A 16555-nucleotide genomic window follows, 5' to 3' on the forward strand; every position below is an offset into this window, starting at 1 on the left:
AAGGTTTATTATTGTTGATACACAGGTGAAAGGTGTTGCAATTGATGACTTCCTACGCTATCAGCAGGATCTGATAGAAAATTTTGAGACAGGCTTTTGTGGATACAGAGGGCTAACTGGTAAGTTTTGATTTTTTTTTTAAAAAAAATATGGTGTCTTTACTTTGTGGGTTGAACTTCCAAAATTTCATGAAATCTTCACACTAAATGCCTATTACTTCAGTGTCATCCTTATCCATTACATCTTTGCTTGCTGCTACTAACAAAAACTGTCTTTGGCTCTCTTTCTCTTGTATCATTAAATCAGAATAAAAGCAATCATTGGCAGTGTTTGATGAGCCCAAGTTCTCAAATGTAGAAACAGTAGCTGCTCGTAACTCTGTTCTCTGTAACTGTGCACGGTTGCTTGAATTAACATGGTGTTGTGCTGTGATAGGTGTGGTGGTGGGCTTTTTGCTCTGTTTTGCAGGCTCTCCTGTGCCAGGTGCTTCCTCAACACACATTGTCTCATCAGCTTCATCTCCGGTGAGGACGTTTGCCCCCCTTTCCCCCATTTTCAGTGAAAACTTGGTGAACATTCCTCCCCGCTTTGTGCCTCTGCGACACCAAGTTCCCCGCAAGCACCTCTGTGTCCCCGGTGGGACAGGTGCCGGGGGGAGCCACCCGTCGCTGGGGCGCTCGCTCAGCTCGCGACGCCAGCACCTGTCGGCTCCTCGCTCAAACCATGATAGACGTGCCAGTGAGCCACATCCTACAAAAGTTTGACTTGGCCTCTTTGAAATGGAATTATCATTTCTTCCATTTTGCTTTGCATATGTTGTGTATATTGTTAAATATTTACTACAGATCATTACAAATTATTGTAATTACATTACAATGTGGGATCTACTGTTGTTATTTAATATAATATTTACTGATGTTGGCTTCGTCTCTTAGTAGAGGAAGTATGTATGATGGCACAAGATGGCTGTGATGTGTTCCATAACTTATGAAGTCTGTGTATAATGTCCTTCATGCAGTATTTCTTTCTGTACAGTAAACTTTGAAACACATATGCATGATTATTGCTTTATGTCATTGTGTGTTAACAGCTTGATTGCATAAGAGGCTTACCAAAAGCTTCAAATTAACTTTTAAACCAGGTAGTACTACGATACTGAGAACTTTTACTTTCTCATTGTGTGCACAATACTTCCTTGTGGACTAATTTTTTACATCCCAAATTTGCCAGGAACTATGGATAACATTAGAATTGATCAAGTCTTGTGAGGAAGATCACTATCAAAATAGCTGTATTGTGTAATCATTAATATTTATAATGCAACATGTTTTCGGTATACTTTATTAAAGATACTAATATCTTTTTAAGTGTCTGCTATTGTAAAACTTGTAAACATTCAATTGTTGATTCTCGTACCTTACTGTCATATGTGTTTGATGTATACACCTCCTTTTACCTTTATTACTTATGAGTGTAATGTTTGAGCTGTGTCCCAGGTCAGTCAGTGCCTTACAACATGTAATGTACTCCTTGTTGTCGTTCACTGTAATGGATCTCAGAATAAAACATACTTGGAGAATTTAATGTTACCTTGGTGAAAGAGATGTATCTCCATGTAAGTGTGGAAAGAGTGAAAGAGTGACTACACACACACACACACACACACACACACACACACACTTTATTCTAGGCATTGCTGTGATTTCTAATAATCTCTCGTCTCCCATTAAGCGTACTGAATTGTGCTTAATTTTCCATTCTGCTAAGACTACTTCAGAAATATTTGCTACTTTCAGTTATGGTATGAAGAAAGAGGGCCCTGTTAAGGATACCAGAACTATAAAAACATTTAAAATTTTCTCTAAAACAGTCTTCTGCACTTTAGTTTCTATGTCAGTGGATACACTGTAATATCATGTTACAGAAGACGGTTCAAACATGTTTAGTGGATAATCATTCCACAAATGTTAAAGGAATTAAAAAACTGCAATATACATTCACATTCCCACATTGTGCTCATGCTTTGTTCTATGTCCAGCATAATGGGTTCTTGAAGAAATACTAGTTTTCTAAGGAATACTCGGTGATCTGACTCAACAGGTTGTAGACAGTCATCATTAGTCTATACATCTCACAAATTCAATTTGACAGAATTATTTTTACATGAACCATTGCACATTTTCCCAGTTCAACCTTCAGTTTATATAGTTACTTTTGCTGCAGTTTAAATTGAATGACTGGTTGGGCCATCACCGAAAGGAAATAATCAAAATAACTAAATGCTTTTGCACAATTTTCACAGTAAATATACAACCAAGCTGTTTAAAATTTATTCTGTGAACGTGTTGATTTTGTGTGCTATTGTCATTATTATTGCCACCAGCCATTTGACACCCACTGCTGTATAAAGGACTCCTTCTGGACTTTCCCAGTTGAGTGACTGGGCACAGTGGTGAAACACTGATCTCTCATTCAGGAGATTAGCTATTCAAATCTGCATAAGACCATCCATATTTAAGTTTACTTTGGTGCCCCTAAATCAGTTAATGTGAATGCAGGGCTGGATCCTTAGAAAAGGATATATTTTCCCTTTGTACTGCAGTTCTAGCTTGTAATCAATCTTGAGTGACCTCATCATCTATGGGATATTAAAGAAGGGAGGAAAATTAAAATTTAGATTTTTCCACACATTTCAGTTTTCAGTAGGAGACATCTATTCTGTTATTACCTGTTTTCTCATGTTATCTACTCAGCTTCCTATTTGGTCATTGTTTGTCATTTCTTATAATTTACTTTCCAGTGAAGAATCGCAGTATCAAAGAACTATCATCCATTTGCCTGGCTATAAGACACTTCAAACTGTCACTTCACTTTAATTGCAATCCTAATTATGTCTTACACTCCAGTCTGTTTCCTAAACAGCTTTTTTTCCACTAGTAAATTCCAACATGCATCTCTCCATTATTTGCTATGTAACCCCTAGTGTTTAAATGATTTTAGCAATGAACATTTCTGAAATTTACAGAATATTTCCAAAATTTTCAGAAGGAACAGACCATTTCAGTATGTTCTGCATCAAAAAACAAGTTTTCACTTTATAATTTATGTGATATCTAACCCCCATCTCAACCAAACTCTCCTGCACACACTGGAAGATCCAGAACTACACACGCCACAAATATTGCTATCATTATTATTAAATTTCATATTTCTAAAATATGGTTCAAATATTTTCCATGTCTGTTTCCTTTTCCCACATTCCTTTGTTTGCCTTCTTCCTTACTTTCATTGTTGTAACTTTTTCTTGATAATTGGCACTTTAGTGATCTTACAGGGTTGTAAACATTTTACTTGCATTTTTTTTCTCTCTGGGAATAATGTTGGCAGTTACTCTTTTCTCTGTGTTGTCTCGGATATTAATTTTCATTAGGGCATTTCTTGTTCTGTTAGCTGAGCAACATTGCTGAAAAGATTAATTTTGGTGTCATTACCTTGTGAGTCTGGCATCACAGCTGTTTGTTATAATTTTATCTAGTGGTGTCAACCTGAATTGTTCGTTTCTTATTGAATTTCATATTGTGTTGATAAATGTTGATGAACTGAAAATGCCCATACTATTCAGTAAAATATGTTCAGAGATCTAAGCCAAAGACCTTTACAAACTTTTATTTAATAAAGGTAGCAATAAAACAGTATCTGAAGTTATGTATTCAGTCTAATTGCATCAGTCTGATGAATCTGTATTGATACTTGCTAACCAGTACTTATAGTACTACCGTAAACAGGTATGTGCAACACAGATTAATGCCATTGAATGATCCAAAATATTAACAATAGTTTGTAGTGTAAAATTCTGTTGTAACTTACTCTTAAAACAAGTGTTTTCCTTACTAGCACTTGAATGACACCAGATTCAATCTTTTGAAGTTTACATTGCTCAGGGAAAAGTCTCTGCATCATTTACCATATAGGAATAATGGTTTTCAGGGAATTATTTTCTCTTAAAAGTGCACCTTGTACTAAATTTGATGTTTGTAGCTGTATTATTGAGCTCATCTTCAGAACTTATTGCATGTGGATCTGCAATAAAATATTACTCTTGTGGAAGTTTCTTGTTCACCATACACCAATTTGCAGTGCGAGAACTAACCCCCACACAATCAGCGGATAATGAAAAATCACTTCAGGTGCATGGGGAAGCTGTCAAGATGTGCCATGAACTGGAGATCCGTACAGACAAGATCAAGTGATCTCCTGTGTTGATACACTTGCTTCATCTGCCAGGCACTTAAAAGTGATTTGTAGAGTATCCATGTAGATGTGGATGTAGATAAAGATACATGAAGTCACTCTGTGTCCATTTGAATGCATGGTATCTATAGCTTCAAGAAAACAGACACCACACAGAACCCACAGCTGTGAAACACTATATGTAAATTTAAGAGGGGTGAACCCCTATTAGCTGCAGTGGAACTTCCAGTGGAATCAGCGGCAACTAGCGAAAATGTGTACCAGACCAGGATTCTAACCTGGGATTTCCTGCTTACTCTGTGTTCCTTTCCTGTTCTCTCCTGTATCTCTGCTTTAAGTTGCATAGGGAACTGTTTTTGTAAGTGACTTGAGAATTCATGTTTGGTCTTCTGTACATAATAAAAAGAAAATTATATAACACAGTATACATTTGCATCATGGGTTGCCCTTTGAACGGAACAGTTTCTTTATTGATGTCCAGTAGTATGATATGTTGGCACACAGTTGTGTGTTGCTCTCTGTCCAGTGCATAGAAAATTTAGTTATTGGTAGTTTTCAGCCATATTTATATCTGAAATATTGAATTCTCCAACCACAATTGTTGCTAGTTACCTAAAATGCGTATGTTTTATGTGAGAGAATGAGATTTTTTTCTGTGCACGTGGGCATGGGTGTGGGCGTGCGTTTTCTTGCCGAAAAAATGTAATAAATTTGCTTTAGTAGTGAACAGTTTGTAACAATTTAGGGACAAGTTTTATATTACTGTTAATTTAACTGTGTACCTAACTATGAAGGATACTGAATGTTTCCCAACTACTTGTTTCTGTTTTAAATACTTTTATAATATTGTTTTTAAATACACTGGCTGCTATAATATGCATCACATTGGAAAATGGTTCACACATGGGAGTAGCATGGACATGGAGGAGGGGGGGGGGGGGGGGAGATTTAATGGAGAGTGTGTGTAAACACCTTTGATTTAGTCAAGTCTTACAGTGTGTTATTGTGGGTAATAGTAAATGAAATGGTACTGAAGTTGAAGTATGGCCTTGGTACAGATCAGAGGAAAGAAGTTACAGGTATTTTGCTGTACCCATGGAAAAGCACCTTAAAGGAGGTTGCATCTGATCAGCTGCCAGGGGTGGGCTGTGGGTGGGGGTGAGGGTATGCTTAGAACAGTTCAAAACAGGACCACTTTCCAGTGTGAGGCACACTGTGCTCTCTGTTGTAAGTGTGCTAGGGATCCCTTCATAAATATCAGACAGAACTTTTGCCACATGAGCATTTGTAATATTCAAACTAAAAAAAAATTACGTGTTGCAACAGCTTCATATTACATAAAGGTTTCACATCTGAAGGATAATGTGTGTTGAGCTAATGAATATTGCTATTTGAAGCATACTGTTACTCTCTTTTTGGATGTCATTACTTCTTGCTAACCACAGAGTATTGTCAACTATTCTAGTTATCTGAATGTGCTAGAAGATACTGTGATCATATCTTTCTGTTTGCTATAGTTTCCTATATTGAGGTGCTAATATTAAGTTCTTGACTGTGAATTTTTATGGAACTCTAAAGTTGTTCGCAATTTATATAAACAGTAACATGTCCCCAAAATTGGGGAAATTGTAATAAGGTTTTTTCAGTCAAAGTTCAGTATATTGAAACCATATTAATTCCAGCCTGTAGTACTTGAAATAAAAAATACACACACCTGAAGTCAGTAAAGACATGTGAAAAGGTTATACAGTGTAATAATTACAATTGTACCTGCTGGTAATAGTACTAATCATTACTAAATTATATATGAAAAAATATGAATATGAATATGAATAGGAAGTAGAAGGTTAAACTGAAGAGGTAAAGCAAGAACTCAAGTATTAGAATGTCAGTTCAGTACATAGCTTGTAATAGTTAACAGAAACAAAATGAGGTGTTCCTCTTGCTATGAATATATTGAATTTTTGCTGTCAATGTTGATGCTAACCACAGAAATGTATCAACGTGGAAATGTAAATTAATTGTATGGGTTTCTAATGAATGAGTATTGATCTGCAGAAACCATTAAGCATGTAAATACTGCAGCCATTCGCATATGATATTTCTAGTTTTAGTCTTTTTGTAGAAGAAGGAAATCTGCAAAACAGTTACAGTATGTATGAAATTTGTTAGCAGATCAGTTTCAAAGTTTATAATGCCATTATCAATACCTTACAAAAGAAAGAAACTAAGTTGTTACAGGGAACAGAATTTAAGATAAAAATGTACATATGGATAATTTACAGTTATATTTTCTTTACATTTATGTAATAACTTTCGGAAATGTAAATTGCTGTGATGAAATTGTTCAAGAAAGCTTCCTGTGATGCTAAAATATTCTTATACACAAGTGTAGAAGCAAAATAAGGAATAGGCAACTGCTTAACTTAATGTGGTGTACAGACAAGTAACAGGAGACAAATTTCACACTAGCTTTAGAGTTCTTAAGCTTCTTGTAGCAAAAGTACATGCATTCACACACACACACACCCAAATGCACACGCCCATTGCCACTGCAAGATGAATTTCCATTACTGTCATACATAAGTGTAAGTGCATATTTATTGATCTTCTGTATGGGATATATTAGTCTTTACTATAATGCACTTACAGGAAGGAATGTGGTGATGCAGGTAACTGTATTATCATTATTACACAAATATTTTTAGTATTTCATAACAAAATGTAGTATGCGTGGAGAATTCTAAATAGATTCATTACTAACAGGAAAAGAACCTTGCACTTTGTGATGGACATTCAGATAATGTCTTTGTCTACTGCGTTGTTCTAAAATAATGTGTAGTAAATTTTAGGAAAGAAGTCCCAAAACCAGTGGGATAAAGCTACATTACACTTCATAGGAAGTTGGAAGTGTAGTTGAATAATGTAGAGAGATCGTACAACTACACATCTAGAATGTCAGAAAATGACTGCTATTCCTTATTTTCTTTTGCATGTAGAGCATTGATAATTGAGCTGCATAGCTTAAAATCTAGTCAGTCTACTGACAAATTTCGTACAAACTGTAACTACTTGGCAGATTTTCTTCCTCTACAAAATGAATCACCCACCTGCAGTCCCACTATGTGGAAATGTATCATGGTAATTTCAAGCTAGTTTAGGCTGCTAATAGTTCTTGTGTGACAGCTTATTTTACAACTCAAGATTTCATAAAATCACAGTAAGTGTGGTGTTCTCTGCTATGCTGTGGAGAACTGAGCACTATGAATCGAGCACAAAATTTTAACTAGCTTAAGTAACAATGATAATCATGACAGTTACTTCAGAATTTTTCTCGAAAGACAGACAACATACTCTAAAGAAAAATTGTAGTTTCAACTGCATCTGGGCTTAAAAGTAGTGTTTTTTAATTACTTCTAAAAAAACCTTCAGATTTATGCTAATGTCTAACTCATTCTATTACTTCCCAGTGAAACTGAGCTAATTTAACTTTCCTGTTTCACATAATTAGTGGTTATGTGGGAAACATTTGAATATAAATCTATTATGACAGTTAGATGAAGCAGGGACTGGTTACTGTTTAAGTAAGTTACCTTAAAACTTTTACTGTTACAGACAGCTCTAGATCTTCTATTTATCACTAACATCAGTGTGAAAGATCATAAGATGTGAAGAAGTAAAAATTAGTGCAAGCTAAGGGAGACATGTATCACAAACATGCTTGCTGATACAGTAGCATAGAATATCACAGTGCTAAAAGGTAAACTTACTTAAGTTCATCAGAGCTCATTTTTTGTATTTGTAAAGCAGGATAAATTTTCCAACCCAAAAGTCAAGTTCCTGCTTTGGTAATTTTAATTAATACTGCTGCATACAGTATACAGAACAAGACCTGTATTAGAAATCATACTTGCTGCTTTTACTTTACTGTCAGCATGCATAACTTGACAATACCAGCATAATACTGAAACTAACTCGGTACTACTTACAAAATGGTGCAAACAGTTACTTTTACAATCTCGTCTCTATACTAGTTCATTACAGAAAAATAATTTACAATCCCCAGTCCATCTGTACCAGCTGCTGCAGATGAGTATGGCACCTGCTTCTTACCCATCTGTGTAGCCGTTGAGAGATCTGCCTTCCAGAATTCTTCTCCTTCAGAATAATCAGGTGCATTGTCAGTCATTTCCTCAGCACTCTATTCTGATTAATAATCTGACTTTGGTGCTAAACAAAGAATCACTACTGGGTAAGGTGAATTCTCAGAAAGTTATTATCAGTTGTTGCCAAACTACGTGGGAGAAGGGTTACTATGCACTGCATTGTACTCGAATGTTTATGCAGGCATACAGGAAGACAATACAGCATATAGGAGGAAAATGGGTGAGTATTAGCTTCTTTCATGGGTGCCTGCAGAAATTTATAATTTATCCATGTATGTGTGTGCACAGTGGGGGTGTCGGGGAGGGGGGGGGGGGGGGGGGGGAGGCAGCAAGACTATAAAATTGCCATTTTTTTTAAATAAATGAGTTGGTCAGGTTAGAGATGTCATGCTACAAAACCTCAGTGGTATTATAGGTGACACAGACTTCTCTATCCCAAAGAATTGTGTTAGTGCTTTATCTAGAGCTCCCTCTCCCTTCCTCCCTCCTGCCTTACAGATACCTGTGGTTTACTTAATACCGTTTTGTCATCTAATCTGCAGCCAGCAAGGAAATCACAACGACGTAATTACCTTTACTATTTTCCCTAAACGTATCTTCATGGATTGATTTAACTACTTCTCCATCTTTCCCATCCATTTCAAATGCTATGTGGTCCCAATCTTGTTGGTGTGACACTGTTGTTAGTACATTGGATGTGTGAAGCGGAGTGCAAATATCCACCCAATCCTTCAAATTTAGATTTCTCATGGCTTCCCGTATTGTGGCCAATGACAAATTTTACCTCATTTTTGCCCTATCTGAGCTGCTGCTCAATCCAGAAAAATGTTGGCATGATGCTAATCTTTCTTCTTGCCTGAATTCCATTTGCTCCAACATAACATAACATAACTACCATAACATCTCATCTCAGATCCCATCCTGTCGCGTATGCCTTTTGTTTTACTTCACTTTAACACTTCCCCCATATACAGTCTGATACACTTCATCCTTCTTCTTACTCTGTGCCCACCATATCAGTAATCATCAGCTGGAAGTGTACACTGCAAATTTTGTATCATGCCAGTAAATAGTGTATGCTGCCATTCCCTTGCAGCCACCCCTTTACAGTGGGGGTGAAACTTTGTTGTTGTTTTTCCCCACAATTTTCTATTTGCTTTTTTCAGCATTGGAGAGTGCTAGGCAACCATAACGTGTGCAGTTTAGAGTTCAAAGTGATAGCCAGATAAAACAAATAGAAACATCTTATGTCCAGTGATGATATGGCAACTGTGATAATCTTTAGCATTGAGGCCCACATTGAGATCAGCTGGTGTGAGGAAGACAAGTGTCATGTGCTTAATCCAAAAGAATTGAGCCACATTTTCGTTTGGTAGTTAAGGTGCTGAACACTTGTTGAGAAGTAGTAGGTTTCAAATTCAAATTTAGGTCTTGCTTAACTGACCCATTGTTTCATCTTCAATGATTCAATGACATCAGTGTCAATGAGATACTAATCCTACATAATAACCATTCCTCTGCGCTCTCTCTCTCTCTCTCTCTCTCTCTCTCTCTCTCTCTCTCTCTCTCTCTCTCTCTCTCATATGCTGTTCAGCTTCCATCTACTGACAGCTTTCACAAATGATCAGTGCTGTTGGCTAGGTTATATTATTAATTTGTGTTTTTCAATATGACTATTATAAGACTATTATAATAGTAATAATATTAATGGCAATGAAATAATCACTGGAAGTGGAATTCAAACCAGAGCTGAACAGGAGGGAGTTATAGGAAATAAGAGGAAAGAACCTCTTATCTTAACGGTAGATGGTCAATGAGTAATGTGATTGCCTGAAAGTATCAAAGCTACAGAGAAGGAGTACATTCTCACAAAAAGAACAATATTCAAAAAAATCTAATTTCTATCAGAATGGAAGCTGAAAGGTTTTGAATGTGTACGGTAGTCTGTTGAAGATGTGTGTCATTACTCAAGGAGATTATCTGACAATAGAAGCCAGTTGTTAAAAAAGTATTATGATAATCTTTTAATCAGTTTCTACTAGCCTGAAATTTACTGCTATACACAGCACAGCCCGTTCAATGACATGTTGGCCCTTATTTTGTACAGTAAACATCTATATTTGTGTGTCTTCAACTCTTGTTGTTCTCAAACCCCCATTTGACCTAAATTAGCAGGAATAATTAATACCCAGGCATGTTACAACTGTTGGCATCCATTGCACTGCATCAGTGTGAAGGGTTTCTCAGAGTACTACCTTTTTTTTTAAAAAAAAAAGATTCAGCCAGATACTTCAGACTTAATGAGCTATTAAGAAATTACTTATTAAATAAATATATATTGTGTCTGATGGCAAATTCACTTGAGAAAACTAAAATGAGAGAGAGAGAGAGAGAGAGAGAGAGAGAGAGAGAGAGAGAGAGAGAGAGAAAAGGGGGGGGGGGGGGCAGTATTGACCTTCAGGAGAACATCTACTAAATTGTTGACAAGTATTTTAATGGACACTGGTGCCCAGGTGAAGCTCATTGACACAGTTTAAAACAGGAAAAATGCACCATGCTTTTGGAACTGCTAGTTTAATCCTCAGGCAGGACAGGAGGATAGGTTGAGGAGTTGAGTATGGTTGAACAATACTAGTCTCTCGACCCAGGTTGACTGACATTTAGTAATTTCATACTTTTATTAAGTATTTAATCTGCTTAGTAGAGCCTCAAAAAGATGCACACATAATTTATGAAGCGGTACTGTCCTTTGCATGTGCGTTCTGAGCATATGCCATTCTGTACTCTCTCTCCACTTGGACATAATACTGTCCCAGTTGTTCATATTAAACATTGTATGTGATGAAACAAAATTATTATTCTGATTGTTATGTTGATATTGCTTTCCCATTTCTTGTACTTTGTTCTCATTTGTGTTACGATTTGATAAGTATCATAATAAATTTTATATTGCATTTCATATTCATTTTCAGACTACAGTCACTTAAAGAAATAAAAGATGCCAACTATATCTTCTGACCAAATAACTGTAATATAAATGATATTTGGATACCCTGAACGTTACCTTTTTCACATATTTTTATCAGGTTTGAAGTTATGTATAGGAATATACTTTAGAATCTTTCCATTGGATGATATTTAAATCTACTAAATTGTTGACTAGTCTTTTAACGACCACTGGTGCCCAGGTTATAGTTATTAATGTAATACTAAATTTATGGTGGCCATTGTTTTTGTCAATTTACTCAGCAAATTTCTGAAGTCTCTTTTCTTTTATAATTAAAACATGCTGTTATATAAAGTCAGCAAAGAAAATTGTAAAAATTAGCTTTTATATTGTACATAAAAATATAACAAGGCATTTCTCTGAAGTCAAATAATCTTTATTTTATATGTTATGTGAAAGATCAAATAAACAAAGTGAAAAGTGTTGAAACACATGAACACTGTTGATTACCCCATCATCTAAACAAGCTAAATTTATTATTATTTGTATATTTCTTGCTCTTCTCTTCTGTAGCATTTAGAATTAGAGAGTTCTTTTAAGGTTCATCTAATGAGGACTCAGTCAAAGATTTACTGTTTTACAGGAGCAGGTTTCTTAGTAGACAGTTATTAACAGCTGTAAAATCCCTCTTGGCATTTGAAGCTTTGTGTTTATTAATCTGAAGGGTTGAAACTAATTGGGAATATGTAGGTTACTCAGTACACCCTTTAATACACTCAAAGGCAAAATAAGTCCCACCACAAAGGAATTATTTGAATGGAATGGAAATTGGCAGATTTGATGTAGGTTGTCTTGCCTTGAAGGGCAACAAAATGGAGCATAGAATATCAACAACACACCTGTGTGCTGTGAGTTTGTTGTGGATGACAATCAAAGGGATCCTGTTATGAAAAGAAATGGTATCCTAGACTATCACTTTTGGTTGTCGGGCTGTATGGCAGGCGACAGTTAGGTTGGTTTCACACCGTTGTCTGGAGTGTGTCAAGACGTATCTGTGGCATGGAATCTCATTGACTGTAGTATAGTTGTCTTTGGTGATGAGTTCTGCTTTTAATTGAGCCCCAATGACCAGTGAAGACATGTCTGGAGACACCCCAGATAACAGTGAGATAACAATCCAACTGTTACCCATCAAATGACATGACAACCAGGAGTTATGGTCTGGGGTGCCATTTCTTTCCCTGGCAGGATCGCTTTAGTTGTCATCTGTGTTACCCTTCCAGCACAGCAGTACACTGACAATGTTCTACAACCTGTTTTGTTGTCCTACATGGCAAGCCATACTGAGCCAACATTTCAGCAAGATAATGCCTGCCTGCGCATGGCAAGAGTTTCTACTGCTAGTATTTGTGCTTGTCAAACCCTACCTTGGTCAGATAGGTCTCTGGATCTCTCCCCCCTCTCCCCCAATTGAGAACCTTTGGAGCATTACAGGAAGTGCCCTCCAACAACCTCGGGACTTTTACTGTCTAACACATAAATTGAACAAAATTTGGCTCGATCCCTCAGGAGGAAATCCAAAAACTCTCCCAATCAATGCTAGCTGAATATGTGCTTGCACAAGTGACAGAAGTTGACCAGTGCATTATCGACTTGTTCAATTTATGAAGCTCTTTCTCTTGAATAAATCATCCAATTTTTCTGAAATTATAATTGATTGTTTCTGCATGTATATCACATGTATCAGTTTACATGTCATTTGAATATTTCCTTTGTGGTGTGTCTTTTTTTAGAGTGTACATCGAACACTTACACTCAAAAAATGTCAGTACAGTGTATTTGTAATTATGAATAGAGTTATTTTGTGGGACTTTCACTTCACTGCCTTCCAGTTAATTGAAGTTAACGCATGAGAAAGCTGTCATAATACATTGTGATAGGAAGACATACACTTATTGGAATATCTGAGCATTAAAGATCAAGACCAATAAAGTAAATGGATTATGTTCAGAAGATGGGAGGAAAACTTTTGAATATTTTGAGGAAAGTCTAACAATAATCACATGCAGAAATCTGACCTAAATGTTGCACTTTTAATGTACAGAGAGCAATAGTAATGAAAAGTCTGACTACTTTATTACAGCTTTCATTAATAAAAATCCTTAGTGTTGTGAGAACAGACAAGGTAAATAGATGCTTGTGTTTGAGGCTATGAATTCCATTCTTACAAAGGTAAACACTGGGGACAGTGTGAGGGTCTCGTGCTGTTGTAAGTTTTTCATTCTCTTTCACACATTCTACTATGACTGCAGGTAGGGTGCAAATGTACCATTGACATGCCTAGGACTACTAATCATACTTTGGATCATAAATTTTATGTTATGAGTGATAAAAGAAAATGCAGCATTTTTAAACATTTTTGATTTTGCTGAAATAATTCAAGAAAATGTCTTTCTGGATGTATTACATATATGAAAACATTAAATTTTTTTGCTGGAGTAGCATCACCTAATTCTCTTGAATATGCCGTTAAGAGAGAGCAGGTGTAACGCTACTCATAATAATGGCTCAGTAAATTAAAGGTGTTTGGTAGAACATTTCCAACAAAAAGTATCTCACGAAACAAAGAACACAAGAATCATTTATTTATAAAAGACAAGTGCATATAATTTTTAGATTATTTTTAAATACATGCAGTGAAAGCACCTTTTTTTGACTCCATAAGATTCATATTCCTATTTATTATTTCCTTCTGTGGGATAACATAATGTTTCAGTCTGTGTACATAACTGTGAAACTTTTGAGCCATTAAGGAAAACAGTGCACAAAGCCACTATTCCACTTGCTATAAAAACCAAAACAATAGACATCCTCTATGAAGGACGTCAATTGTGCATAATTAATGACAACCAGTACGTGAAATTCTTACAATTTGACTAAAAATCTATGTATTCACTTTTCAGAATGAATCTTTGGTGTACCTGTTATCATTGATTTTTTAATTGCCCATAAAGACATCAGACTGTTTCTTCCAGAGTAGTGATCAAGTAATAAGGTAAAAGAAGTCATATTAATTGGACATACAGGTCTCTGTTTTGTTAAGTTCCATGAAAACATTGGCTCTGGATATTTACCTTAAAATGGAGTGACAATCATTTTAAAGGAAGAAACATTTGTACAAGAATGTCAGAATGATTTGGAAAAATTAATGATATGAACCTTAAATGAACAGTCACCAGTCACATTTAATTCTAAAGTCAATGAGTTTAGGAGTTAAAATCTACTCTTGTTTATTGTTTTACCATGTGTAATGAATAATTGCAGTTGCCTGAGCAAGATTAGGTAGATAATTAGAATCAACAAACTTTTAGTGCTATCAAGTTGCATCCTAACAAAATCTTGTATGATTATCTATTTTAATTAATTAGTGGAAAATCCAGGTTGGAATATCAACAATTATGGGGAAGATAGATTGATAATCAGCATAAAGATGACGTGTTGAATTGCAGACAGGTACAACGAAGTCACTGTTCTTTTCAGTGTGCCTATCTGCAACTCAGTGTGTCATCTTTATGGTGACTACCAATCTGCCCTGTCTATAATTGTATATTAGGTATCTTGACAAATGTGCTGCTATTGAAAACTAACTTTCCCAATGCCTGACAGATTCTAAATCAACAACCTCCTTCCTAGTCACAATGACCAGCTATATCCTTACCCACAATTACTTCGCCTTCGAAGGCATTACCTACAAGCAAATCAGGGGCAGAGCTATGGGCACCTGCATGGCACCATCCTATGCCAACCTTCCTCAATGTTGCCCTCCACCTGAAAGGTGGCTTTATCAGCACCTCTGTCCATATCAAACCTACCACCGACCAGCCATACATCCACTTAGACAGCTGACACCCATTCCATACCAAGAAGTCCAGTCCATAAAGCCTAGGCACCCATGGCTGTTGCGTATGTAGTGATGAGCATTCCCTCTTGAAATATACTGAGGGTCTCACTGAGGTCTTCACAGACTATAATTACCCTTCCATGTTTCTACAAAAACAGGCCTCCCATGTCTTATCTTTCCAGTCACCCACCATATCCCAAAGTACCATTGTCCAGCTGCAGAGGAGCTTCGTGACTCGCTACCATCCAGGACTGGAGTGACTGAATTACATTGTCTGCTAAGGTTTAGACTAGCTCTCGTCATGTCCTGAATTGTGAAATGTTCTACCCACTATCCTTCCCACCCCTCCCACATAGGTATTCCACTTCCCACTCAACCTACACAGCATCCTCATCCATCCCTAGACAACCCCTGCTCCCTACCCCTTGCCTCATGGCTCATGTCCCTGTAATAAACCTAGGTGCAAGACCTGGCCCATACATCCTCCCGCCACCACCTATTCCAGTCAGGTCACGAGGGTAACCTATCCCACTAAAGGCAGGGCTATCTGTGAAATTAGTCATGTGATCTACAAACTAAGTGCAACAACTGTGGTGCATTCTATGTGGGTATGACAACCAACAGTCTGTCTGTCCTCATGAATGGCCACTGACAACCTGTGACAAAGAAACAGGTGGACCACCCTGTTGCTGAGCACACCGCCCAAAACAACATTCTTCATTTCAGTGACTGCTGTACAGCCAGTGTCATCTGGATCCTTCCCACCAACAGCAGCTTTTCTGAATTGCACAGATGGGAACACTCCCTGCAATATATCCTATATTTCCATAATCCTCTTGGCCTGTTCCTTCCTTAGCTATTGTCCTTACCCATCTAGCCCCTTCCATATTCCCATTCCAATACACCACCATGCTCTATTCCACCAACACGCCCTGTCTTTTTACTTATCTCCTTTTATACTACTTCCCTCCTTTCTCCCACACCCTCCATCTAAGTAACTTCTGACTGCACTTAGCTGCAACGGAGTGTGTGCTGATATGAAACTTCCTGACAGATTAAAACTGTGTGCCAGACAGAGACTCAAACTTGGGACCTTTGCCTTTCACAAGCAACCAACTGAGCTACACAAGCACGACTAACAACCCGTGCGCACAGCTTAAAGATATTGTTACATTGTGTCCTGGATTTTTTCCATTGTTAGCTCTATTATAAAGATAGCAAAGAGGCAAGCTAAACAAGGAAGAAAGGATACAGCAAGCTTAGAAAAATTATCATTATGAAGAAAATTGT

The 16555-nt window shown here is 36.8% G+C and overlaps 1 protein-coding gene across 6 annotated transcripts in view; it reads left to right on the forward strand.

The window, feature by feature from the left end:
• The window catches only part of LOC126355009 (uncharacterized), a 504064-nt gene that overhangs the window by 386340 nt on the left and 101169 nt on the right, over positions 1–16555 (forward strand). For all 6 annotated transcript variants that reach the window (XM_050005149.1, XM_050005144.1, XM_050005146.1 and 3 more), the window contains one exon: positions 26–119. In XM_050005149.1, the coding sequence (XP_049861106.1) occupies positions 26–119 (94 nt within the window). The remainder of the gene's footprint in view (positions 1–25; positions 120–16555) is intronic.

The sequence above is a fragment of the Schistocerca gregaria genome, chromosome 3, assembly GCF_023897955.1.
Source record: "Schistocerca gregaria isolate iqSchGreg1 chromosome 3, iqSchGreg1.2, whole genome shotgun sequence".
In the NCBI taxonomy this organism is placed as follows: domain Eukaryota; kingdom Metazoa; phylum Arthropoda; class Insecta; order Orthoptera; family Acrididae; genus Schistocerca; species Schistocerca gregaria.